General features: G+C 45.8%; 1 protein-coding gene across 2 annotated transcripts in view; it reads left to right on the top strand.

Annotated features, from left to right (window-relative positions):
* Positions 1 to 27,032, top strand: part of Nek10 (NIMA related kinase 10) — a 178,869-nt gene that overhangs the window by 25,403 nt on the left and 126,434 nt on the right. The window contains exons 6-15 of one of the 2 annotated variants that reach the window (XM_075988619.1): positions 4,393 to 4,477; positions 8,496 to 8,537; positions 10,964 to 11,042; positions 12,110 to 12,177; positions 13,801 to 13,880; positions 14,772 to 14,858; positions 17,347 to 17,571; positions 20,275 to 20,414; positions 21,862 to 21,923; positions 23,929 to 24,006. In XM_075988619.1, coding sequence (XP_075844734.1) covers positions 4,393 to 4,477; positions 8,496 to 8,537; positions 10,964 to 11,042; positions 12,110 to 12,177; positions 13,801 to 13,880; positions 14,772 to 14,858; positions 17,347 to 17,571; positions 20,275 to 20,414; positions 21,862 to 21,923; positions 23,929 to 24,006 — 946 coding nt within the window. Of the gene's footprint in view, positions 1 to 4,392; positions 4,478 to 8,495; positions 8,538 to 10,963; positions 11,043 to 12,109; positions 12,178 to 13,800; positions 13,881 to 14,771; positions 14,859 to 17,346; positions 17,572 to 20,274; positions 20,415 to 21,861; positions 21,924 to 23,928; positions 24,007 to 27,032 lie in introns of those variants that run through there. The other variant, XM_075988621.1, reaches the window with a different exon arrangement.

Raw genomic sequence — 27,032 nt, forward strand, 5'->3', positions numbered from 1 at the left:
TGTTTCTGTTAAGTTTTGGGTCTTTTTCGATGTGAATTCGCTTTTCCATTCATCCAGAAAGAAAAGAGGGCCATCCTAAGAGTGAAGATATTTATTTTGGAAGGTGGACTTCGCTTTTGGTGTGTGTTGTGGAAAGCAAAGCCATGCCGTAGCACGAGAACAGCGTTCATGAGATGAACCTGCTAAGGCAGGTCTGGGCAGTAGCCTCTCCAGATAGACACTTGTGTGTTTTCGGCTCATGGCTGCCTGCGTTTGGAGCCCTCATGGCGCATACTAATTTCTTCCTCTGAGAAAGAAATAGAAGCCCACCTGCCTTTTTTCTGTTCAAACACTGTATGTGCAGTGACCTTTTCCTTCTCTTTTGACACTGATGGCAGAAAGTGATGTCTTGGACGAGCAGACTGAGTATATTAATAGTCCCTGTCAGCAGTGGCATGGGTTCTGTCACCAGAGAGATTAAATAGTTGCCCGCTCATGAATTTACACCTGTGTGGCTGCCATGTTGAGCGAGCCTCCAGGGAAACAGTGTCATCGCAGACACATGACTTTCCAGGGCTGCGTCCAAGGACGCATGTCCTGTTCCCATGGTAAAGGTATCTGGAGTGCTTTCACCCGTAAAGGTGCGGAACCCAAGTGAAGGGGGCCTTTATGAGTGAGGCGGCCAAGCGAGGACGCTGCTCTCTATCTGCGCCTGTTTTCTGTGTAGTTCTCCAGCGATGCTCAGTCCCGTGTTTCCTGGTTCCCTGGACTCTGGGTGGGCAGAGAGGTGCATGAAATTCCCTGCAGAGCTGGGACTGCATCCCTGTGGCCCTTCCGTCCTCCTTGGGGTTCCAGGCCAGGAGCCAAGGAAGGTCTCCTCCTGAGGTCATTCTCGAGGGGCAAAACGCAGGGACTCAGGCATCAGGAATCCTATTTACAATAGCAGGGTAATAGCTCTGAGAAATAGCTCGGAGAAATATTAATAGCCTTGGGCTGCCGTCCCAAAACTGCAAAGCAAAACAAAACAAATGTGATTTGCCTGGAACAGAACTTTCAACTCGGACTATTCTGGATCCCTTCATTTGGTTAGGCTCCATTAAGGATGAAAATTAAAGTCAACATTGCAATTTTAGTTCATTTTCTTGAGGAATAAGGAGAAAACCAGAAGAGACCTTTTGACATGTATTTTAATGTGGAAAAATCCACAGGAAGGTCCCGGTCTTTCCTGTGAAGACTGGCCATGGCTGACTGGAAGAATACTGTGCACATGTCTATAGTACAGATCCTGCCCTCCCCCCCCCCCCGCCATTAGATACTGAAATGCTGTTGGCATTCAGTAGCATCTGGTGGCCCATGGCTGTTGCAGCTGTCGCCAGTCACCATTCCTGCCCTGGGGAAGTGGGAGGGTCTTTGAACTGCCAGCCTTTGCCCTGTACCCTCTGCAAAGGAAGAGGATTAGAGTTATCACATTTTTGCAGGTGGTCTAGACTTTTCCATGTTTTCACCAGTGGGGAGTCTGAAGTTTGATAAGCCACAGTGCCGTGGTTATGCCAAAATCCGCGAAGTTCCCCAAAAACTGACAAGAAGACGGAGTCCAGTATGTAAAAACAAAGAGCCTTTATTTTATGCGAGTTTGCAAACTCGGTCTCTCCACATGTCCAATGTACTGGAATAAACGAAGAGCCCCGAACTCAGTTAGACTTGGGTTTTTGTAGTAGTAAAGGTGGGGGTTTCTGAGGTTCAGGACCCTCGATTGGCTGACATTTGTCTAGGGGTGTCCTGGTGAGTGTGTGCTGGCAGGTGATCCTATCTACAGTGGTTGGAACGTTAGGCATTTCCTTTGGATGGTCTGTTCTTGGGTGGTGCTTGGGTAATCTCAGTTTGTGGTTCTTCCTGCAACCAGGTATTGCTTCAGGGTAAACTGCTGAGACTCAGGCCTCCGTTAACTTTATCATGGCTGAGTCCTACTCTGGCAGGTGATGATGGTTGGAAGTAAAGAACTTCCTTTGGGTGATCTGTTCATATTTAGCTTATCATGGCTGGCTCCTACAGCCGTGGCAAAAGCACTACACTGAACTACAGCCTACACCCTACTTAAAAACCTGCTCTTTAATTTAACAAGCAAAGTAGTAATTGGTCTTATTCTGTCATTTTCATGCTTAGTTCACATGTGTTCTTTCCTGAGTCCTCTTTTGCTTCTTATTTTGAGAGAGTGTCACTAAATTGCCCGGGCTATCTTCGAGCTTGCTCTGTACCCCAAGTTTATAATCCTCCTGTTTCACTTCCCAAGCACCTGGATGACAGACAGGTCTGTGCTTGGAGAGTTCTGCTTCTCAGGAAGCTCAGGGATTGTTTGAGTCCTGTTTTTATTTCTCCAAAGAGACTGGTGCCCCATGGCCCACAGGTCACCGATAAAGTGACCGCTTTGGAGAGGGCCCTGCTATTGTTGGTAGTGGCAGTGGGCAGCTGCCAGTTGCCTTGCTGGAGGTTGTAAGAGTAAATTCCCAGTGAGTGGTGATCGTGAGTCTTTCCTTCTGCGCCTGTGTGCCCGGTGCAGGGAGCATGCAGACATTCCAGGAATAAAACAATGGGTCTACTTTCCTGCCAGCCTCTGTCTCTCCAGATGGAGGAACGGCGAGTGGTGTTGCCAGGGAATGGGGATGCCTGGTGCAGCCTCCACAGATGTCACTGTGACTGGTTCCCTCAGCTTTTAGGGCAAGAGTTGAACTCTTCAAATGCTCTAGAAGAGACAAACCTGAATCTTATCTCTAGAGCCTAAGAATAGGTTTAGGGCAAGCCAGGGACAGTTGGCCTGGGTCTTCAGCTTGGCTGAGTGTTCCATGTGGCAGGGGGATCTCCAGCATCGTGGTACTGTTTTTTTTTGCACAGCCAGGCGAATGGCGTTGTTACTGGAGTCTGAAATAGTTCCCGCTATTTCCCCATTTCCCTCGGCTAAGGGCTAAGTTTCAGACCCTTTGTGTTTCAGGCTTTCGTTAATTCAGGCACCATGAACGATTATTGTCGGACTAGCTTGCAGGCCAGAATGCAGCATGCGCCAACGGGCTGGATCTGCTTTCTGTGCAAAATGGCGGCTGCCAATAGCAGGGCAGCGCTTAGCAGCCTTCTTCACCTCAGGAGGGACCGGGCTGTGTACTAGTAACTTCTTCACTCAGCGTGGTCTGTGATTGGTTATGAGGGTCTTGGGCTGGAGAGCCACAGGAAACTGCCATCGGGAGGCCCCTTAGGCCCTGGCTCATAGACAATCTGTCACATGGCTGGAAGGGAAACCAGGGGCTATGGCAGGAGGTGAGCCTAGAGGCCTGTGAGAAAACAGAACCTGCAGAGCCCGGTGGGCCAGAGGGTGGACTGTGAGGCTTTCATTCTGAGGAGGCTGGGTGCTGTTGGGGAACTGGAAAAACAAGGCGGAAGCAAGGAAGGCACTTTTAATGTTCTAGCACATTTACTACCAGCTTTAGCTGCATCACGATGGCTGAGGGTGGAGCAGGTCCTCTCTGAGGCCCAGCCTGACTCAACAGAGGAGATGTTCGGCAGGGGCAGGGGGTGGGGACACCCAGGGAAGCTTCTGTTGTCTTCCTCTATGCTAACCAGAATGGTGATGGGCTGCTGCCGCCTTACTTCCGTTGTTATTGTTCTGAAGGGGTCTCAGTGTAGTCCAGGCTGGCCTCAAACTCAATCTGTAGCCAAGGGTGACCTTAAACTCTGGATCCTTCCAAGCTTTGGGCTCTTCAGTGTCTACCACTGTGCCTGACTTCAAAATGTTGTGATAATAGGACGGTGAAGGATTCTTGTTAGGCATGGCTGGCCTTGAACTCCTCTTCCTCCTCTTCCTCCTCTTCTTCCTCCTCTTCCTCTTCCTCTTCGTCCTCCTCGTCCTTGTCCTCCTCCTCCTCCTCCTCCTCCTCCTCCTCCTCCTCTTCCTCCTCCTCCTCCTCATCCTTTTTCTCCTCCTCAGCCTCCAGCATTCTGAGATCTTAAGTTCAAGGCCAGCCTGAGCTACAGAGTGAAACTTTATCTCGCAGTATTTTTTTTTGTTCTCTCAGTATATGCATGCAATTTATTTTCAAGTGGACACTAGGTTGCTGGGGCACTGACATCTCTGAAGCTGGACCCAAGTATTGGAAGCTTTAACTCTTTGCTTTGGTTTAGGGCCACCATGAAATATTGCAGAACCAGATTTGTTCAGAGGGTCCTTTAACCCAAGAGATGAAGATGGTTTCTAGTGTTTTGCATCAGTGTGGGTCAAGGGTAAAATGCCAAGTCACAGTCTCTTCCAGATGAGGCTGAGGTGGACCACTGGCCTGGCCCCTCCACAGCTTTTCCTTTCCTTCATAGCTTGTGCTGTTCGTGAATGGTCTAAACACCAACACACCCTCTTTTGTTTTCTTCTTTCAGAGAGTGGGTTAACCGAGCTCCGTCCATTCATTTCCTGAGAGTGTTAATTTGCCTGAGGCTGCTAATGAGAGATCCATGTTATCAGGTTAGTTGGAAAAAGTAAGACTGCTCTTCTTCACTTGTAACGAAAAATAAAATAATCTAATGAAAAACCCGGTGGGCTTTTCTTCGAGATGGAGTATGTTAATGTCTCCTTCACAAGTCAGAACCTTCCAGAGGTGGCGCACAGCTCACCCGCTGTTTGAAAAGATGAGGAGGAAGTGTTTTTCAGGCTGGTACATCTGCATATTTATACTTAATCTGTCAGGTTCAGTGCCTCAGTTCTGGTCTCTGTGTTCACTGCTACCAAACCTTTGAAGCCAATGCGAGTTCAAGGAGGAGCACGGTAGTCTACACCCTGAAGCATGTTTAGGCCGTGATGCTCACTAGGACAAAGTCATCAGTCACAAGAGGGAAGCTCACCATGTGACTCCAGAGATACCCATGGGACAGCAGGGCTGTAGCCTGTTAGCTGCCAAGATCCTATCGCTTCTCAGCTCTCAGCTGGTAACTCTGAGCCCAGGGGGCATAGATCCTCCCTTCTGTTGGTCTCGGGGGAGGGACCCCTTTTTATCACTAGTTACTTGGATGTGTTGCCCCTGCTTTACAGCCTCTTGCCTTTTACTGTGCACAGGGATCAGCATGGTTCTCATAGCTATAGATTCTTGTTTGCTAGTTGGAAAATGAAGTTCCTGATTCTACCTTTCTTTTTAAAGATACATTTCTATTTATGTGCCTGTGCCTGTTCTAAGTATGTGTTATATGTCTTCCTGTGCCCACTAGAAGGCTAGACGAAGGTGCTTGGATCTCTGGAACTGAAACTGCAGGTGGTTGTGAGCCACCTTGATGTGGGCGCTGGGAACCAAGCCTGGGTCCTCTGCAAGAGCTGCAAGTGCTCTTAACCACTGAGCCCTCTCTCCAGCCCAGCTCTGCATTTCCAATACACTTCCAGGGAATGTCGAGGCTGCTCGGCCCTACAGTAGGGCCATAGTTTGCCTTGAATAAGGGCTTAGTGCTTTCGCAGTGAGACTTTAAAGAATGGCCTACCCAAGGAATCTGTCTCAAAGCTTCCTAGCCTGGCTTGGAGGCAGGGAGGGAGCTGCAGAATTTTCCAAGTTGACTGTTTCTGAAGCACCTAGAGGTGTTTCTGGCCAGTAGGTCTGTGGGCAGACAAGGACAGCACCAGTTCCTCAGTAATAGGGAGTCTGCTGGCTGGGCTGACACATGGTGAGAGGCCTCATGGCTGCTTCTGTTCAATTGCGTTAATATTTCAAGCATGCCTTCTATTTGTATAGACTGGTTTTCTTTTTTTTTTTCTTCCAAAAGATCTTGTTTTATGCTGAGCCCTTCCAAACTCTTGGGGAGTTCACACCACCCCGGTTCTTATGGTAGACTGATTTTCATTGGTAGATTCTTACTCAAGCCAGAATCTTTGCTTTCATTGCCCCAAACATCAACTTGCCCAAACTTAGCACTAAAACAAAACGTGCCTCCTCTTCCCTGTAGTTTTCTGGGGCTCTTGGTCACTGCAGATCTTCTGTTGGGAGGCTCCACACCTTTCCTTACACACACTCTAAACCAGCTTTGTGTTGTTACTGCCACTGTGACCCTGAGCATGTGCTGGCGGGGCAACCTCCAAAGGGTGTTCTGTCCTGCTGGTCCAGGGTCCCGTCAGTTACGATGTGGAACTGGGTCTACCATGCTTTCCAGAGTCGCCTTCTGCTAAGCTATGTGAGCTGTGTATGTAAGGGGAAGCATGTGTGTGGCTTTTCCTGCCAGGTCCAGGGTGTACTGACTGCTCCCCTTCATCAATGCTAGTTCCAGTTTTCCTCTCTGATAAATCTTAGTTCGGATGAAAACACTGGATGCAGAATATTAAAGAGTATTCAAGGAGGAACAGCCTGTTCTCAGGCTCACAAGACATCAGCAAAAGATGATCCCTTTTTTGCTGAGAAAATTGGTGACAATGTCTCTGCTTTTAGCGTATGGCCTTTGTTTATGCTATCTTTGATTGATTGGCAGAAGGTAGATTACACTCCTCTTTAAAGCAAAGAACGCAGTGACTACTTTACGGTATTGTGATCCATACTATGCTAGCGTCCCTGGCTGACAGTCTTTCCATAGAAGGGGATTCTCCCTGAGCCTCTGCCCCCGGCTGGCCTCCTGAACAGAAGAGCGTGTACTCTGCCAGTTGCGTAATGCTTCGAGTTGCCAAGAATTCTTGGCTAAAGTCACAAGGCCATGCCGGGGATTACTACCACGGACTTGGGCAAATGTCAGCGAGCCCTTACCATCATTGCACTTTGCCCTTCTCTTGGCAAGTCAGTATGAGGGTCCAGAGCGCAGCTCTAAGCCAGCTCCACTCTTCATGCCCGGTCCTCCTGCCTGTGTTCTCAGAACACCACATCATGAGTTTTACAGAGGCCATGCCGCTGGGAACATCCTTCTCTCCTCTCTGTTATTGGAAATATTTGGATTATTGTGCGGCTATCCTTCCTTCTTTCAGAAGTAATGTCCCTTCTGCTGTCCAGGTTTTATTTCTCTTCCACAAATCCTCTTTCTTATGCTACCTTTCCTTCTGTTTCCCTCTATAAAAATACCTTTTTTATTTTGCTTTCATTCATTTTTTTTCCTTGCTTTTTTTTTCTGAATCAGAATTTTACTATTTAGGCCAGACTGGCCTCTAATTCAGAATCCTCCTGCCCGAAGTTCTGGAGCACTGGGCTTAGAGTCAAAGCCTCCCTTTCTTGGTCCAGGTCTCTTCATATTTATGATTGTATTTTCTCTTTTTAATTTTTAAAAATTTCATTTCTATGGATTTGCTGTGTATGTGGTGGGACTTCTTTAGCAGAACACATATGGTAGTCAGCTGACAGCCTACGAGAAGGGTTTCTCCCCATCCACCATGTGAGTCTTTGGGATGGAGCGCAGGTCAGCAGGGGTGGCAGCAGGTACCTCATCTTGCCAGGGCCACACCTTCATGTCTTAAAGCATCAGTCTCGCTACCCAGCCTGCTTGCTTCTGTCATGTCTATACACTGCAGAGCTCACACACTGAACTTAATGTACAGGTTTTGCATTGGAAGACAGTGAGCCAGCCAACTATGCACTGCCAGGCCCCCTGCCTTGACTGACGTGGTTTATAGACTTGGCTGCTAACATTCTGAGGCTTAGGTAAATGTTTCATGGAGCCTTCTACCACCACAAAGGGAGAAAAGGTCAGAGAAGCCACTTTAAAAGATGTAGTGACTTGGGATTATTTGTGATTCGAGGATTTAAGTCAGATTGTAAGGCGAGGTTGTTCACCTAAACTAATCATAGGGATCTCTGACATTGCTTGTCAGAGGCGAGAGCAGAACTTAAAGGCCTCCAAGCTGTAGCTGCATTAGAAATGAAGGAAAAAGGTGGCGATAGGAGGGGCTCTTTTGATGTTTCTTGACCACTGGGTAGGAGGGGACAACAGCACCACATTGTCTTGTGACTCACGTTCCGAAGAGCCCGTCCTCTTACCCGGCACCCCAGCGCCATTTACCCCATCCTATTTTTAAATTTTGGCTTCTCCAAAATGTTCTCTTCCTCGTTGCCATTGTAGCCTGCAGCGCTGAAGCTTGAGGTTTCTTGTCCATCTATCATTTGCTGCTGCTGCTTCTTCTGGTCCACGATTTCATATTTTTAGCCTTGGGCATTTCCCAAGTCTAACTTCCTTCCTTCTTTCCTTCCTTCCTTCCTTCCTTCCTTCCTTCCTTCCTTCCTTCCTTCCTTCCTTCCTTCCTTCCTTTTTTAGTGGTAGAAAGAAGTACAGAGCATGGGGAACGGGAGGCAGGCTGCAGTTATGACTGAATGTCTTTGTTTGTTTGTTTTTATGTTTTTTAAATCTCAACAAACACAATTTTATATTCATTAACAATTTATCTTAACCGTGAAATGACAAATGCTTAATATTCTGTGTTTATGTTAGAATGTGGAACTTGAAACAATAATAAATCATACAACTTAGTAATGGAGTCCCGTGTAAAATATGTACCTTTTGTCCTCTCATATGCTCTATTGCCTCTATTTTATCAGGAAAGACTCCATAAATTGGGTGGGATTGAAGACCTAGCTCAGGTAAGACTGCCTCTGTGGTAGCTGGTTTTACCTCTACATTCTGGGGTAAGTTCTGAGCAGTATTAAATATTAAATATTAAATACCACACTGGCCTTAGGCCAGCCTGAGTGGTAGCTGAGGGATGAGGATGCCTCCCCAGCTTGTCTTCCTAAGAAACGAAGGGGATTTGCTTGTCCTGGCTCAACTCATGAGCTGCTAATGCTCAAAGCAGCCACCAAACACATGGCTTGTGTCAGCTGCCTGCCAGGCAGAAGCAGGTGGGGTGGATAACTGTGGCCCTAAGACATGACACTTTCAGGTGGGGAGCAACGGAAAAGACCTTGTTCTTGTTAATTGGCCTTGTTTACCGAGTCTGTTGAAATTTTTTTTTAAAAAAGGTGCTGTAAAAGGTTACATTTTTTTAATTTGTAGCATTTTTAAATAAACTGAAAAAGCTTTCACAATCAAATGTCTTTAGTTAGTGATGACAGAAAAGACCGTCATCGCCATGATGTGCGTCACCTGTCCAGCTCACTCACCACATGAAGAAGCATAAAACCATGATATTTTTCCCACATAAAATAACCATTCTTCATTAAGTCATCCTAAGTTGATGATAATGTAAGGAATGATCCTGATTTTAGGGTGGATTTTTTTTCTTTGGCATGGAAAAGAATTTATAGCAAGCTGTATTTATTAGCCTCCTGTCTTACCGTATCTTAAATGATGTCATGAGGAATGAGAGACAGGGGACTATATGTGCTGATCCATTAGCTACACAGCAACTTGCGCTTATAAAGAGAACAGAACACTTCCTGGGCATGTGATTGTTGGAACGGCCCAGTCTCACAAAACCTATGGTAAGACAGGTGATATTTATTTATTTATCTTTATTTTATTTTTTTATATTTTTGGGCTAAGAAAGCTAGGCCAGCATCCCACCAAACTTCCTCCAAGCCTTTATGTTTATTTATTTACTTTTTTAACTTTGGGGATGGATCTCACTATGAAGCCCAGGCTGCTTCAAGCTTGCAGTCTTCTTGCCCCGGCCCCCTCTAGCAGCTAAGTAGCAGGTATATACATACACACCCTGCTATTTCTTCTTTTGCTTGCTTATCCTTATACGAGCAATAATGTCACCATGTAGCCCAGGCTCAACTAGAACTCCTGAACCATCTGCTTCAGCCTCTTGAATGTCGAGATTACAGACAGACATGTATTACCATCCCAGCACACAAGTGGTTTCCCATGACCTCATACCCTGGACAGTTCCTTTTGAGTGACACTTAGGCCAACCCTAATGGAAATGCTATGGTTGAAATATGACCCCCCCTCTCCCCAACACACACACACACACACACACACACACACACACACACACACACTCTTGTGTTGATGCTGGATGCCCAACCGATAGTGCTATGTGGGGGGTTAGTGGAGACCTTGAGAGGCAGGGACTAGCTGGAAGAACTAGGCCCCTGGCCTGCCATGGAAAGCTGCCTGCCTCTGCCCCCTTCCTGCCCTTCTCTTTGCTGCCATGCATTGAGCATCCTTTCTGTCTTTCCTCCTTCACGTTGTTTCTCTTGGTGTCTGTCACAGCTATGAAAACTGAGCATGGTCCAATTAACATTAAATCCTGGGAAGGTGATCCAGGCTCAGTTTTTAAAAAGAAGTTTTATTGGAGATTGACAGCACTGACATGAATTTCCGTGTGTTGTGAAGGATCTCATCTCTTATCTCTCACTCCTGATCTTGTGTTCCTTGTGGTTCTCTGAGCCTATTTCTTAGTTATTGACAGTAGGGAATGATCAGACATCTTACTTAATTCCTGTTACTAAGTTTTGTGTGCATACTGGTTAAATGCAATTGGTATTATAAAATATTAATATATAATATAATATGTTGTAAACATTTTCTGCGAGGTATCAGATATCTTACTTAATTCCTATTAGTTTTGTATGCATACTGGTTAAATGCAATTGGTGATATTATAAAATATTAATATATGATATAGTATGTTGTAAACATTTTCTGCGAGGTATCAGATATCTTACTTAATGCCTAAGTTTTGTTTGTATACTGGGATACAATTTGGGATATCATAAAATACTAATATATAATATAGTATGTCATAAACATTTACTGCCAGGAAAACCAAGAAATCAAATTATCACGTATACCTTACAGAAATCATGAACTTACTCAATTACAAGTCATTTTGAATTTTGAGGGATTTTTAGAATTTCTTCAATGTTTTGAGTGTTCGGGAAAAATTATGAAACACTAAACCCAGTATCCTGCCCTTGAGTGCACAGGGCCCAGTAGTGAGCAGTAGTTGGTGACCTTCTTGCGCCATCTGGGGCTCATCTGAAGTCCTGCACTCTGTGTCTTGCATCCTTTTGGTGCCAGCCCCCTGACTGGCTTGTTGGGTTGGTCTTTCGAACAGTACATGGAGATTGTGGCCAATGAGTACCTGGGCTACGCGGAGGAGCAGCACTGTGTGGACAAGCTGGTCAACATGACGTGTAAGCACTGTCGTCGGGGGCACAGCTAATTCTGTGGGCTTGCTGGGACCCGAGTGTGATGTTGGCAGCAGGAGAGAGGACACCTGCTGTTCTTACTGGTGTTTCATTCCCATGGTGTGTGTGTTTGTGCCAACGAATGGATTCAACAGCATAGGTCCCCATGTCTTCCTGTGGCAGCTCCTCCTTTGGCAAGCATTACCTGTTTCAGGAAAAAAGTCTTTCATACAGCAACATCTGGTGAAGAGTTCTACCTTTCAATTTCTGTGAAAATGTCAGACTTCAGGTTTTTTTTTCTGCCCCTAAAGTTTGGGTAATAATTATAACTATCTCAGAGCATCTGAACTATCCAGAGCCTGAAAAAGAAAACAAACTGAGAACCTCACCTGACCTGGGTGTGAGGCATCTTAGTCATTCACCTGGCTTCCTAGAGACGCTTGAGCAGTTTCTCTTCCCACCTCGCCCCCTCCTTCCCCTCCACACCCACCCCTTCACCTTGCGGTCCCTGCATCCCCACCTCCCCCTTTCCTCTCTCTCCCCTCTCCCTTCCAGTCTCTTTAGGTGGGGCAGGCCACAGGCTTCCTGCTGCTCGGGGTGCCAGCTCGAGCCCTTTGTCTTTATGCAGACAAACTGGTTTCCTGTACTTGCCAGCTGGGTACACACTGGCTCTCATGTGTAGGGGAGATGCCAGGCCCGGGAAGTTACTATGAGGGCAGCTCTCCAGTGCAGGAACTTCCCAGGTTTTGTGCCCTGACTGCCCTCCATTCTTTTTGTGATTTGGGTGGTTTATGAGCAGGGTCTACTAAGTCCATACCTTAAGTTTTTAAAAGGGTTCAGAAGTCTCTTAAACTTTACATACAAGGGGAGTTTGCTTTTGTGATATTTTCATATTTATAATGCTAGTTGGACTTAATGGCAGTTGCTAGAGATGAAACATCCAGTCCAGTCCTCTGTTGTTCCTTTTGTGGGTCTGCGCTTCCATTTTTCCTTTCTCTGCCTCCCTGAGGTTTCATGACCGCTGCCTCTTTTAATCTCTGGGTCTCCCTTTGAGTTAGTTCTTTCTTTAACAGATATTTTCCAGAAGCTCGCTGCCGTGAAAGAGCAAAGAGAATGGGTCACTGCCAGCGGAGCCCACAAGGTGAGTGGGCCCCAAAGAGCTAGTTCGTGAGTCCACATGGCCTGTGGCATCACTCTACATTCCCAAGTCTCAAGCCCCATGGCCAAGATGCGCATCCTTATAGGTCATAACCTGTTCACCCAGCCTAAAATGATGATACGAACATAAGGAATAAATAACTCGCGCAGGGTATGGGGGTTCTGTTTTTCAGTTCCATTTAATGCCAACTGAGTGCATTACTTTAATGTTGTAAAAAGAATGGTGTTTCTGTTGTTTATTTGCAAATAAACAATGAAAGCCATCAAATAAAAGACATATGTTTACATAAAAACAAAGCCCACCTGTCTTGTAGGGTTTTATTAGTTAGAACTATATGGAATCCCCATTGTCTATAAGCCAGAGATAATTGAATATAGCAGTTTCATGTGATGTAGTGTTACAAACATATGGGTCAGGTGTTTGTTTCAAAGGACAAGAGATTGGCTCAGAGGAAGAGCATCTGCTCAGTAAGCCTGGGGTCCTGAGCTCTGCATTCCCAGCAGCAGCACACACATGCACGCATGCATGCACACATGCACATGTGCACCTTAAAATAAATGGGTGCAGGTTTAATTGTAACAGACTATGTTTATTCCACTATTTAGCAGGCAGCTGTGCAGAGCAGATCTCAGCAACCTGTTGAGTCTCCCCATCCAGGAAGCCACTGTGCACATCAGAGCATGGTCTCCTAGAATCTGTTAATGTGTACTACGTATGGTCTAGGGGGTGAGTCTGGGGGGTGCATAGCAGTTTTTACTTCAACAGATAGTGATTTCACTGATGTTGCTTAAGATCTGACAAAAAAAATAACATGAAGTTATTACGTTGGCTTAGCAAAAACTTTGAAAGTTATGTTTCTGGGATAGAAGTTTGATAAACATGCCATGCGATAGTGGGGGTGAGGAAGGACTTGGAAAAAGACCATACCTTTAATGGAAGGACACATAAAGGGTATCCGCATGATGGAAGCAAAACTTCACCCTGCCAATCATGTCACAGACTGCAGCTCTGATGGGAGCATGCTTGGCAAGAATGTTTGGAAGGATGGGGGTCTGTGCTCAGAACTCAGGAGGAGGAGAATTTACACCAGTGATGATTCAGGGAATGCACTATTCTAAGGAAAGCCATGAGGTATTAAACAAGTTAATCCTAGTTATGAAAAAATTGTTTTACGGTGGGTCCCAACCTGTGGGTCCCAACCCCCTCTGGGGGATGGTCAGATAATTCTTTTACAGGGGTCGAATATCAAATAGCTTGTATATCAGATATTTACACCACGATTCATAACAGAAACAAAATTACAGTTATGAAGTAGCAATGAAATAATCATGCGGGGCCATGTTAAAGGGTCACAGCAGTAGGAAGGTTGAGAATCACTGGTTTATGAAGACATCCAGTACCACTTTAATGTGTAACATTAGGAAGAAAACAAACAAGTTATTATAAAATCATATATGCATTTTCTACCTATATTAATACCTATATTAATTAATAAAGAAAAGAATCCTGGAAAAATAGCAAAAGGTGAGTGCCCGTGATCTTTGGGAACAGTGCACCTTTCAAGCTCCTGGGACCGTCATAATTGTGTTTTCTCTTCCCTTTCAGACACTAGTGAATTTACTCGGTGCCCGAGACACTAATGTCCTGTTGGGTACTCTTCTGGCATTGGCTAGCTTAGCAGAGAGGTAAGTGCATCTCAGGGCAGTTTTTAATGTAGCTGCAGCAGGGGCAGAGCTGGGAGAGACAAAAACACACAGACGGATCTGTTGCCTGCTCCGTCACAGTCCGGAGTGGGCGGCACAAAGCACGCATGGAAATGGAAGTTAGGAAGGAAGGTTTCCTTTGCTGACCTGCGGCGGGGCATCCCACTTGCTCTCAGGCTCCATCTGCTGTTCGAGGGGACATGGTTGATGGCTGCCCTTCCTTTGGCCTTTAGAATAACCACATTCCTATGCCAGTTCAATCTCCCAGACCTTCCTTTTTCTCACCTCTACATCCCCTGTAATATATAGGACATTTTCAATGCTAAAATTTGGTTTTGAAAACCTATCCTTCCATAGTGTCATTATCTTAAATGAAAGAGCTGTAAATGAACTTTTTTGCCATTATGTTTTGGGGGACAGTCTACGAACCCTTGTTTCTCTGCGCTCTCAATCTCACAACTCCTCACAAGGTGACTGAGTTACTTTTCTATTGCTGTGAAAGAAGAAATAATTGATTTGGGCCTTCCAGTTTCAGAGGGTGCATCCGTGACCATTACGGCAGAGAGCATGGCAGCAGGCAGGCAGGCGTGGTGCTGGAGCAATAGGCAAGAGCTTGTGTCTTGAGACACAACCATGGTGGGGAGAGAGTTAAATGAAGATTGCCTGAGTTTTTTGAAACCTTAAAAGCAGCCCCCAGTGACAAGCAGCATCTCCTAATCTTTCCCAAACAGCTCCACCAATTATTCAAACCTATGTGCCTGGAAAGGGGGGACATTCTTGAAGCACCACACAAACTAACCTGAGCACCAGAATAAGAAAATGTGGCTGTAGTAGAATACGTTTTAGTAACTACTAATAATTTTGCATTTGTAGTCCAGAGTGCAGGGAGAAGATCAGTGAACTCAACATAGTAGAAAATCTCTTGATGATTCTGCATGAATATGACTTACTCTCCAAAAGGTAGGGTCTCATCCTCATGAAAATTCTTCCGCAATGGAACTTGGAACTTGTAGTAATTTAAATCTGTGGTGTCCAGCCATGGTCACTCAAAATTGGCTCCAGAATGATGTTGCAGATTCATTCTCTCTCTCTCTTTCCTTCTCCCTTTCCCTCTCCCCCTTTCTCTCTTAAAAGCTTTTTTTATTGGTGGTAAAAATCATTTTTATTTGTCATCTGTATTATTAATTGAATATCGTGAATCATCTTGGCAGTTCTTTTTTGTTTAAGACAAAAAGAAGATGCCAGGAGAAAGGAACGTAGAATCTAATCTTATTATTTTGTGATTGCATCGTTATTAATTTTGTGGTTGCATTTGTCTAAATAAAAAGTTCCAGGGAAGGAACTTTAGGTTGCTCTCTCTCTTTAGTGATTTTAGATTAATGTGTGGAATAAGCAAAGTGGCTAAAAGCCGCTGTGTTTAAGGCGAGGGAGATGTGATGCTGATGGAGTCGAGCTGTGATCGTGTTATAACTCACAACAGAGTCTGCAATGAAGAGGACTCCTTTCTGCTTGCGCTTTGCATTGCTCTAGAACAGGATTCTGTAAGGTGCTTGTTAGGTGTGTTTAGGTATGTAAATCGGCGTCGTTTGGAATTAGACCCCAATTTTCTGAAAAGCTAAGAGTCAAGAAATCCTAAGCGATGGAGATCAGATACATGCAGGGATTTTTTAAAAAAAATTTCTTTGCAAAACTGTCTTAACACGGTGTTGCATGACTGTTGGTATAGACAGGAGTCTCTGCTTTCAGACTTGATGACTTGAGCTGACTCAAGAGACAAGGTTAAGTAAGATCCTACCATAGTTGAATGAGATCAGAGTATCATCCAGTGTGAGAAAAGGGGCAGGCAGGGAGAACAGCCCAGGTCCTTGTGGGACTCTGGTGCCCTGGAAGATGCAGCCAACAGGCTCAGTCCAGAATAGAAATTCCTGATTAGAGTGAAGGGAGATAGGAGAAAATACCTTGGCAAAGGCTGTGCGCTGCATCACAGAGGCAGACACTGGGTATCTGAGACAAATGCCCTGGCAGATGCAGCTGGGACAAAGGAGACAAAGTATCAGAAACTAGAACAGTTAACAAAAAGTCAAAAATGTAGCTGATTCTGACCAGTTCTTTCTCTACATCTGGACCTTCCCTGAGCCCTCCCCAGTCCCTCTCACCCACACAGAGCTCTCTTGCTTTTCATATTTTACAGATGAGGTAACATAGCATGTTTATCTGGGTTTTTAGGATGGGTTTTGCATGGTAAGACGGTGTGGATTTTCATATGAACGTTACAGGAATTCCCAGAAAGGCTTTAAATACAACCACATCTGTATTCTGATCGCACACGTGGAAGCCAGGCAGGAGTGGGATGCAACCCAGACTGAGATGCTCTTAGAATAAAGAGAGAATGTTTCGCACAGAGAGTTTGAGAATCTGAAGCGTGGTGCTCACCAAAGAAGATGCTTTCTTTTTGTTGTTGTTTGAGATGGATTGATAAGCAGGCCTCCCTGGGCTGGACTTCTTCTTGCCATGATCCTTGTCTGTCTCATTAAGTGCTGAAATTGCAGGCTTGGCCCGCCATTCTTCATAGAACATGTGTTCTTAACATCAGAGCTGGGGCGGGGGGCGGGGCAGAGGAGGCTCGAGAGGGAGAGGAGCACGAAGAAATCCTCCTGGAGTGGAATTGCAGAGCAATGTGGGAATGTGAACCCTGGCGGGTGTTTCAGAGAAAGAGGGCACAAGCAAACACTCTCTCCAGAATGGGACAGACATGGAACTAGCCTTCAGAACGTGAGCTTCATTAGGAGAGAGGGCTGCATAACCACTAGCCGTGGTCTGGCTTTGAGGATGAAGAACATTAGAGGGGGCAGTACATCGTACCAGACGGAGGCAGTATGACGTGAGGTGGGACAGCATTGTAGGCATTATCAGCTTAAAGTGTAGGAGAGGTAACCACCATGGATGCATGGTGTGTGAGTGGGGGTAAAAGGGGAGACAGAGAGACAGAGAGAGAGACAGAGAGAGAGAGAGAGAGAGAGAGAGGGAGGGAGGGAGGGAGGGAGGGAGAGAGAGAGAGAGAGAGAGAGAGAGAGAGAGAGAGAGAGAGAGAGAGAGGAGGATCCTTGCCGTTACAACTTACCCCCAGGGTATAGGGAGCTTGTCTGTAGCTAAAGGCAGTTAGAGGATGTAAAATCACTGTTAGGACATGAGGATAGTAGGACATACGGACACAAGCAGCAGGGAGCTGGTCAAGACAGATCATAGGGGAGGTGGATCAGCTCTTACAGTGGCAGGCCACGCTCTAACAGAGAGGCGATTGGCAGAGGGTCCTCACTCATGGGCAAGGCTCACAGAGTGGAAGAACAGTGGCTCCAGTAATAGATTCTGTGCCCTGGTGGAGGTCCTAGTCACACGAAGCCACGGCTGCAGGACTGGTGTCCTTCTCCCCCTTCCCCCATCACACCAGGCTGACGGCGGAGCTCCTGCGCCTGCTCTGTGCCGAGCCCCAGGTGAAGGAGCAGGTGAAGCTGTACGAGGGCATCCCCATCCTACTCAGTCTGCTCCACTCGGACCACCTCAAGCTGCTGTGGAGCGTCGTCTGGATTCTGGTGCAGGTGTGTGAGGACCCGGAGACCAGCGTGGAAATCCGGATCTGGGGTGGCATCAAGCAACTCCTTCACATTTTACGAGGGTAAGAGGGGAGCGCTTGGAGCTTACGGATTAGTGGAGTAGCCGAGTAGCTCTTTGCTTGTTTGTTCTGTTGTGTTTTGAGACAGGGTCTCTCTATGTAGGCCTGACTGCCCTGGTACTCACAATGTAGACCAGGCTGGCCTTGAGATCTCACAGAGATCTGCCTGCCTCTGCCTTCCAAGTGCTGGGACAAAAGGTGTGTGCTTCCTGTCCTAGTCAGTGCTCTCTTGCTGTGAAGAGATGCCATGACTGTGGAAACTCTTATAAAGGAAAACATTTCATTGTGGCTGGTTTACAGCTCAGACAGAAGTTTAGTCCATTATCATCATGGCGGGAAGCATGGCGGCACACAGACAGACATGGTGCTCGGGAAGTAACCGAGAGTTCTACATCTGGATCAACAGACAGCAGGGAGAGAGAGAGAGAGAGAGAGACAGAGAGACAGAGAGACAGAGAGACAGAGACAGACAGAGACACAGAGACACACATTGAGAGAGAGAGACAGAGAGGGCCTGACTGGCCTGAGCATTTGAAACTCCAAAGTCTAGGCCCAGTGACATACTTCCCCAACAAGGTCACACCCTACTCCAACAAGGCCACATGTCCTAAGTCTTTCAAATAAGCCTTTCACTCCCTATGAGCCAGTGGGATCCATTTTCATTCAAACCACCCCACCTCCACACCTGCTTTCTAGTAGCTTCTATGCCATAAGCATACAAAGGGATGGTTTGCTAAAATTGCTTGAAATTGAAATTGATTGGGTGTATATTACATTGTAACCATATTTTATGAATCAAATACCTTAAAGTATTGAGTAGTAATACTCAATCATCATCTTTGGGAATATTCTCTTACTTAATATTATTATAAAGCATAATTAAGCCTCAAGTGTGCCAAGCCAGAGGCACAGGTAGATATTTCGCTCAAAAGAGATGAGCTTATGATCCCTGGTCCATCAATAAAGCTTACTCTGTGCTTGCTCTACGGCAGAGTGACTTATCCATTTTAACATCGCCAGAGATTATCAAGTCGGCGTGACTAAGTCTGTGCATACTATTCCTTTATGGATTTTCTCCGTGGGAAAATTTCAGAGCATTAGAAGAGACTGCAGTGATATGGGCAATAAGCTTCATTTTAATGATTTCTGTCATTGTGAAAACAAAGGAAAAGTATATAGCTTGCTGGCAAGCTCCTAGCTTTTATAAAAGCCTCAATTATTTGGATGTATAGATTAAAAATATTTTACCAGTCCTATGACATAATAGGCTATTCCCTTGGCCAGAAATATTGCTAAGTTGTTTTGTTTGTGCTTGTAGGGTGAAGATGATGGATGTAGTTATCCTTGAATAGTTGGTATTTTCTTAATGACGACTGGAATTCTGTAATAGTCAAGTATTATTTAGAGTTAATTACAACACAAGACACTTTTCTCTCATTAGCTCAAGTCATAGATTTTATATCATTGATAGATAAGAATTATTTTATGCCTAGAGACTCATGTTCCAACCCCATCCACGTACAGTGTTAGACAACTTTCCCTGAGAAGGTGATACATGTAAACTATGATTGAATATTTAAAGTAGCTAAGGTGATTTGGAAGGGCCTTATTCCCGGCTGGATAAGTACACTCTGCTTGGGCCTGTGCCTGCCACCAGTACCTATACCAGGTACCTGGCGACCTAGGCAGGTGCCAGAGAAGGAGCTGCTGGGTAATAGCAGCGCTGGTGTCAAGAGGCTGCTACAGGGTGGTTTTCAGGAAACCCATTTAGGCCTGTACACGTGCAGCCTCCAAAAGCATCCACATTCCTCTCAGGCACAGTGATCACCACAGAGAGTGCCCAGATAGTTATGTCCACTGATAAGAGCCTTGAAGGAAGTGCTCCTTGCCCCAGCTCGTGACAGAAAGAACAGAATGACCCAGATAGCACAGAGGGAGGACAGGGAGATTCCATTTGTGTTATGTGTGGGAACGTAAAGACCCAAACGGCTGATGTCATGAGAAATAAATAAATGAAATAACCATACAAACCAAGGGGAACAAAACAGATAACAGACAGAGAGCCTATGGTGGGAAGCTGTGCACCCAGGACATGGTAGACCCACTGCACAGCAAGGATTTGTGAGCTGTGGTTGAAGATGGGTAATGGATCTGTAGAACAGAGGAAGTCAGACAGACAGGATAGGAAATGAGGGGGGTGATGAGCACAGCCCTGCAGACCGACCCAAAAACTAGAGCAGCCCCGGAAGTAGCCCAACAGAGCGCAACCTTTAAGAAGGTGTTCTCAGCCAGAGGAAAGAGAACAGAGAGAAATGGCTGATAAGGCCAGGTGAAGTCAGGGCTTCAAGCCGCGTTCATGGAGACTCCTGTAGAGTCAAAGAGGAAACACTTTGAAGATGCAGCAGAATCGGTTTTCACTAAGAGGAATTCAGAGGAACCCTGGCTGAGACTGCAGTGCCTGGAGTCAGGGAGTGCCGGGGAAGGTTGGGCAGGGTCTCTCATCTCATACTCACGGTCCACCAGGCTCGGTTTTAGCTGAATTTGCAGATGAAGCCATTAGGGACACAGAAAACCTCGCGACCTGATTTCTATTGATTTAGTTGTTTGTTTATTATAGAGAATACAGGCCTGTTATGAGATTTACATTCTGTTTGCGGCCCAGAAGAAGGTGGCTAAATGGCCCAGGGAGTAACTTTCCTTTTACAGAGACAGGAATTTTGTGTCTGATCGGTCCTCCATTGGAAGCCTGTCCAGTGCAAACGCTGCAGGGCGAATCCAGCAGCTGCATTTATCCGAAGACTTAAGCCCTGGGGAAATCCAGGAGAATACTGTCTCTCTCCAAGCAGGTATCTGCCTCACACATCTGGGCTTTGCTGCTTAATACTGCCTTCTTTATCGTGCTATTGTTCCTTGTTATAACATAAGTACGGTGGTGTCGGGTGCGCACAATCTGCAGGATTCCAGATGTGGAGCAGTGATTCCGCACGAATGCCAGCGCCTTCTTGGTGCTGCTGTTGGGCTGGCAGGTTAACGATACGGCAGATGAGATTGCTGGGTTAAAGCGCACAGCTTGGTCTGAGCAGAACCACGCTTCCTACAGTTTCCGCGATCTTAGAGTATCCTATTTAATGCAAGCATCCCACTCCCAAGGGGCCAGGGAGTCTTCCTCCTCAGACCAGTCCCATGGAGAAGAGAGAGATGACAACTGCCTGGGTTTCCAAAGGAACGAGAAAGCTAAGCGGAATAAGCCTTTTTCTGGTGGACCTCTCTCCAGCTTGCACCTGTCAGGGTGTTTGGGTTTAATAGAGCAGCCATTTAGTGTCAGTGCTTCAGGTCAGTCTTGACCCTGGAGCAGCCCGGAAAGGAAAAAGGGGTGCTGGAAGCCAGCAGAACTTGGGGAGACTCTGAGGCGAGGACCATGTGTGTCAGAGGACAGGAGCTGAAAGGCAATGGGCACAAGACAGACTTGCTTTATTCGTAGCTATTTCCTACTGGAGAACGAAGGGAAGTTTTACCAGGGACACGTGAAGGCAGAGAACTAGGTCTTCCTTCCCTGTGACGTCTGCGTGCACTAAGAAAGGCTCCTAGCTCTTCACAGGCTGTGCTCGCCTACCTGTTTAAAGATTCCCCGGAGACCGTGCTAACTTGTCTCAGAGCTCCCGGTAGTCTGGGTATTCTCAGAGTGCTACAATTGGTGGTGATCACAGTGGGATTACGGGGCTTGTCAGTGCCTAGAGGCTTGGGGGCTAGAATGTTCCAGGTGTTCTGTTTGGTGGGGTACCTAGGGTGCATATAGATAGTCATCTGGAGCTGTATGCATCATATGGGCTTCCTTGACATCATCCCTTTCACATCTAAGTGAGAAAGATGCATAGTTCGTGTAGTCTGGGAATTTCCTCCACTCAGGTGGATGGCCATATGTCCTTAGCCATGTTTCATAAGACCCCAGGCTTCAGTTTGCCCATATGAAATATTGTTGCGAGACGCATACGGTGATGTGTGGAAGTCTTCAGTGTAAGGTGTGTAGTTCCATAGGAGGAACTGTGTCTCTATTTACAATGCAAATAGAAGCAGCTGGGGGGGGGGGGCGGACAAAGGGCACGACTCCCAGCCCGTGATGATTAGCGGTCTGTCACCTTCTCTGAAACCATAGAACATAGTCTGATCACCAGGGTCTGGGGATTGTCCCGAAAGTCACGATTCATGTGCACACCAGTTTATTGTATTCCTGGTAAATGCTGGGCACATGCTGGCTCCTGGAGACTCTGACGGGTTTGATTGCTTTCCTCCCAGCCTGCTGTGCTGCCCTCACTGAGCTGGCTCTCAACGACACCAATGCCCACCAAGTGGTTCAGGTAAGAGCACCACCACTAAGGTCCCTCGGGCTTCAGCTTGTATTCCAGCATATTGGTCTGAGGACCCATCCTGTAATTTAAGAAATATTTAATGTTTCTTATTTCACCGAAAGAATCCAGTTTATATTTTCATCTTCAGTTAATTCAATTGAATTTTGCTCTTAAAACACCAACCAAAAGCAGCTTCAGAGAGGCAAGGGTCTATTTGACATACACCTGTTACAGTCCATCGCTGGGGAAATCAGGCAGGAGCTCAAGGCAGGGACCTAGAGCCAAGAAAGAAAAACAGAGGCCATGGCAGAGTTCTGTGTACTGGCTTGCTCCCTTTGGTGCGTGTTCAGCCTTTTTCCTTATACAACCCAGTACCCTCTACCCTGGGGTGACAATGCCTACAGTGAGCTAGACCTACCTAAATCAATTAACAAGCAAGATCATGTACCACATACATGCCCATGCTAGCCCAATTGAGGTAATCCCTTCACTGAGACTCCCCCAGGTAACTCTGGGCTCTGTTCAGTTGATAACAGAAGCTCAATAGAACTTAGAAAGGGCAGATACTGGTAACGTCCCTGCCTGTCTTGCAGCCGCTCATTTGGGTTCTTGCAGGGTTTTACAGAGGAGGAGACTAATAGCTGTGATGTCATCTTGGGCATGCGTGGTGGCAGTGGGGATGGCCTAAGTCTATAGGCACCACAGCAGGTGGGGAAGTGGTGGGAAGAACAGCCAGATTGGGCAAAGGTCCGGCCTTCATGACTTTCTGGGTTCACTCCCAGAGGGGGGAAAAATTGTCTGACCTCTCATGAGTATATGCATGAATAAAACAGAATAATCTACAGGGAAGTTATAGCTATAATGGTCAGATTTATGGAGGTGGATAAGATGCCATGCATTCAAAGCTGACAGAAAGCCAAAACTGGCTTTTTCACCTCCATGGATATGCCTAGTGCTGTTTCCACAATTAACTTGATTTCTTTAATGTTTGTCCCTTTTCTGTCATTTTTCTTTTTCTTAAAAACACTTATTTTAAAATGGTTAATCTCTGTGAATTCTCTAATTATCAAAAACAGAAAGTTTGAATTTGGTATTTGTGGAATGTCTATGTACCTGTGTTTTCATGTGTCTGTTCATTCATGTGTGTGGGTGTGCATGCATGTGTGGGGGTGTGCATGCATGTATGTGGGTGAGCATGCATGTGTGTGTGGAGGCCAGAGGTGACATTCATTGGGAGAGGTCCACTTCTTTTAAAATCGAGATTAAAAAAAAATGATGCTCATATGTGTGTATCTGCCTGTGGGTTAGTGCACATAAGAATGTAGGTTCTTGCAGAGTCCAGAAGGGGGCAGTGGATCTCCTGCAATTGGAGTTACAGGCAGCTGAGAGTCACCAACTTTGGTGCCAGGGCCCTAACTCCAGTCCTCTGCAGGAGCAGTGTGTGCTTTCGATTGCCAAACTGTCTTTCCATCACCCAGCCTTGTTTCTGAGACAGGCATTTCATGGGCACAGGGCTCACTGATTCGGCTAGATTGGCTGGCCAATGGTCTGCAGGGAGCCCCCATCTCTCCCTTTTCAGCACTGGGATTACAAGTGAGCCACCTCACCCAGCTTATTAATTTTTTTTTAACTTCAGTTCTTAGAACTGAACTCATGCTGGGCAGCAAGCTCATCACGAACAGCACCATCGCTCCAGCCCTTAGGTTTGAGCATAAAGATGTTTGAATTCCTTTATTCTGTCCCTTCATGTTCTCCCACTCTTTGCTTTTATGATATTTAAATAATTTTAAATTTATGTAGTCTATTATATAATAGTATTATATAATTCTGCCTTGAAAAAAATTAAGCTTGTTTTTAGTCTTTGGCATTTAAAAGTATCACATTGACAGTTTTAATATCGTCCTTGCTATCTGTTTACATTGTTGGAAGGCTTTGGTCATGCTCCTGAATGCTTGTCTCTCTGGGTAGTATCGCTACTGCTAGTCACTGACACATAACCTCTTGGTTTTTCCAGGAAAATGGAGTATACACAATCGCAAAATTAATTTTACCAAATAAACAAAAGAATGCTGCACAAACAAATCTCCTACAGGTAACAAGTCTGTCTCTTGCTCCTTGTCTCAAGGTATTGGAGTCTGGGGGGCCACGTAAGATGATGTGTACTTTTTAGGATTGTGTAAGTGAGCATGGGGCCCTGTGCAGATGGGAAGAGAGTGTGCTTAGTTAGTGATGGAGTTGGTATGACAATCAGTGATTCCAAATAGCATGGAAGAGCCAGAAACAGCTCTGTGTGGCTTACAGGGCTGAGCCAATGGCTTCTTTGTTCATCGGTTGGTTGTATTTTTAAAAGGTATTTCATTATGCATCAGAATATAACAACAATGTAAAAATGGTTGTCATTTTTAAACATGAACCATAGTCACCAACATTTTGTCTTTGAAAAGGAAACCCCAGAAATGCACTTTGGTGGGTGAGAAGGTATTTAAAAGGGGACAAGGAACTCCTGGGCACTACTGCCCCAGGATGGCAGGAATTTCCATGGCAGTGGTATCAGCAGGCGAGAAGTGGAGAATTTAAAGGATGCTTGGGAATGCAGGGTGGTGCTGAGTGGCTTGGGTTGTGTGTCTTGTAACAGTGTCAAAGGCAGAAAGTAGGCCCACTTATATAGAATCCTTTGTACTTCTCTGGGGAGCGAGCATTAGGGATTGTGTTCCCAGTGACACTAGAATGACAAGATTCACTAAGTCACTTACAAAAGGGAGTAAAACTGCTTTGAAGGCCAGTGTTTGAGGGAATGGGTATGGTTAGCCTTGTTTAGACCAGCATTTGAAGAGATGGGTATGGTTAGCCTTGCCTAGGCCAGTGTTTGAGGGAATGGGTATGACTAGCTTTGCTTAGACACTGCACATAGACATCAATACATCGTATGGCTTCCCATAACCTGCCTTGATAAAAATACCACTTACTAGGGTAGGGGCATTGGGATTAGAAAATAAGTAAAGAGAACTAAGGCATGAGTGAAAATAATAAAACAGAAAGCAGGATAGAATCAGGAGGGAGTTGCAGTAAATACTGAAATTCCTGTGTTCAATTTTCCATACGCTTTTATACCCCAATACACAGGGGGAAGCAGAGTAAAACCTGCTTTAACATGGTACACAGGACAACCAGAACAGTTACCTGCTTCAACACTTTGAGCCATCAAGCAATTAATCCATGAGAAAAGCATTCTGTTGGTTATGCAGTGAACCCACCCTGTACCAAGTATCCTGAAGGCAGCTACTCCCAAGGTCAAACCTCCTATATCAAAAGAAGGAGCAGAAGCACGTTAGAATATTCTGACCATTGCTTAGGGTGGAGAGGCTCTACCTGTGTGGGCCATCTTAATGTCAAAAAGACCAAGTAACCACACCCCAGGTCAGGATTGTAGACACACTTGTCAACAGCTTTAAATAAGCCCAAACTCTCTGAACCTTCAGACAAGGTGGAAATAGGCTCACATTTTTGGGCCTCCACAATCACCGTGTACGCTTTCCACGTTTCTATGTATGTGTTCAGAAGGAAGGTCGTTCTAAAAAGTTCTTTAATCTTGTCATTTAACATAATGGCCAAAATCTCAGAGCTTCTTGGTGCTACTGTGTGCAGCCAGACAGGGGTTTTGGAGAGCTACTGTGAGCACATAGGAAAGCTGGACTTTCTCTAGTGCAATCAGATGCACAGCGCTGCCCTGGACAGCACAGCCAGTCAGAGCTGTCATGAGCATGAGCTTTGCTAAGCTAAGAGAGGTTTTAAAGCTCCAACTAGAAGGGTTCCATGTTCTCTTCTCCACTGTCTTCCCAGGCTTCTTCAAGCCCCTTTATTCTCTGTCAGACTCTGGGCAGCTTTGTTTGGACCTTCTATGTGGAGATCATCAACTTTATGAAATGATCCCAGGTTTCCAGAAGACCAGAATCACTCTGCTGGTGTCTGGGTCACAAGTGAACCTGCTCACTGCTCTCCACCCCCTCCCCTGTCTCCCCTGCCATCCTAGTCAGGGTTTCTCTTGCTGAGGCAAAACACCATTTCCCAAAGCAAATTGGGAAGGAAAGAGGTCAAAATCAAATGGGCCAGAAACCTGGAAACATGAGCGGATGCAGAGGCCACGGAGGGGTACTGCTTATTGGTTTGTTCTACATGGCCTGCCTTCTTATAGAACCCAAGATTGCCAGCCCAGGGACGGCCCCACCCACAATGGGGCCCTCCCCATCAGTCACTAAGGAAGGGAATGCCCTACAGCTGGATCTTATGGAGGCATTTTCCCAACTGAGGTTCCCTTCTTTCAAATGATTTTAGTTTTTGTCAAGTTGACATAAAACTAGCCACCTCCCCCCATTTCTTCTCCCCCTTGTGTCCTCTCCCCCATTGCTTTTCTTTTCGATCCCTTCCCCCTCTTACTTTGTCCCCTGTAGACTATCAAAAGCTATTTTTTTATATATGAAAATATATAGCAGGCCGGCCAATGGTGGCGCATGCCTTTAATCCCAGCACTTGGGAGGCAGAGGCAGGTGGATCTCTGTGAGTTCGAGACCAGCCTGGTCTACAAGAGCTAGTTCCAGGACAGGCTCCAAAACCACAGAGAAACCCTGTCTCGAAAAACCATATACATACATACATATATATATATATATATATATATATATATATGCATTTATTTATTTTTGTGTGCTTCTGTGTGTAGGCAGTCATGCCATGGAACATGTTTGGGTGTCTGGGAGCAGTCTGTTAGTTCTCCCCTTCCACCATGTGGGTCATGGGGATCAAACCCAGGTCCTTAGGTTTGACAGCAAATGCTTTTACCCACTGAACCATCTTGCTGGTCCCAGAAATTGTTTTTCTCAGTTAAAGTACTCAGGTCTCTTTGCAAGCCTTTTTAATGATTGACTGCCCATTGTTCTATTTGGAGAATGGTTAGGACCTTTTTATTCAGGAGACCAATCTGTCACACTTGACTCCAGTGTGCCGGTTACTGTTTCCCCATGTGGTGTTTTCCAGTGGTTAGAAACCGTATGAATAGAGAACGTGAACCCTGAATTCCTGGAAGTCTCTGGTTGTGTGGCTTCCTGGGCAGAGGAATGTCAT

Source organism: Microtus pennsylvanicus, chromosome 10 (assembly GCF_037038515.1).
Source record: "Microtus pennsylvanicus isolate mMicPen1 chromosome 10, mMicPen1.hap1, whole genome shotgun sequence".
NCBI lineage: Eukaryota > Metazoa > Chordata > Mammalia > Rodentia > Cricetidae > Microtus > Microtus pennsylvanicus.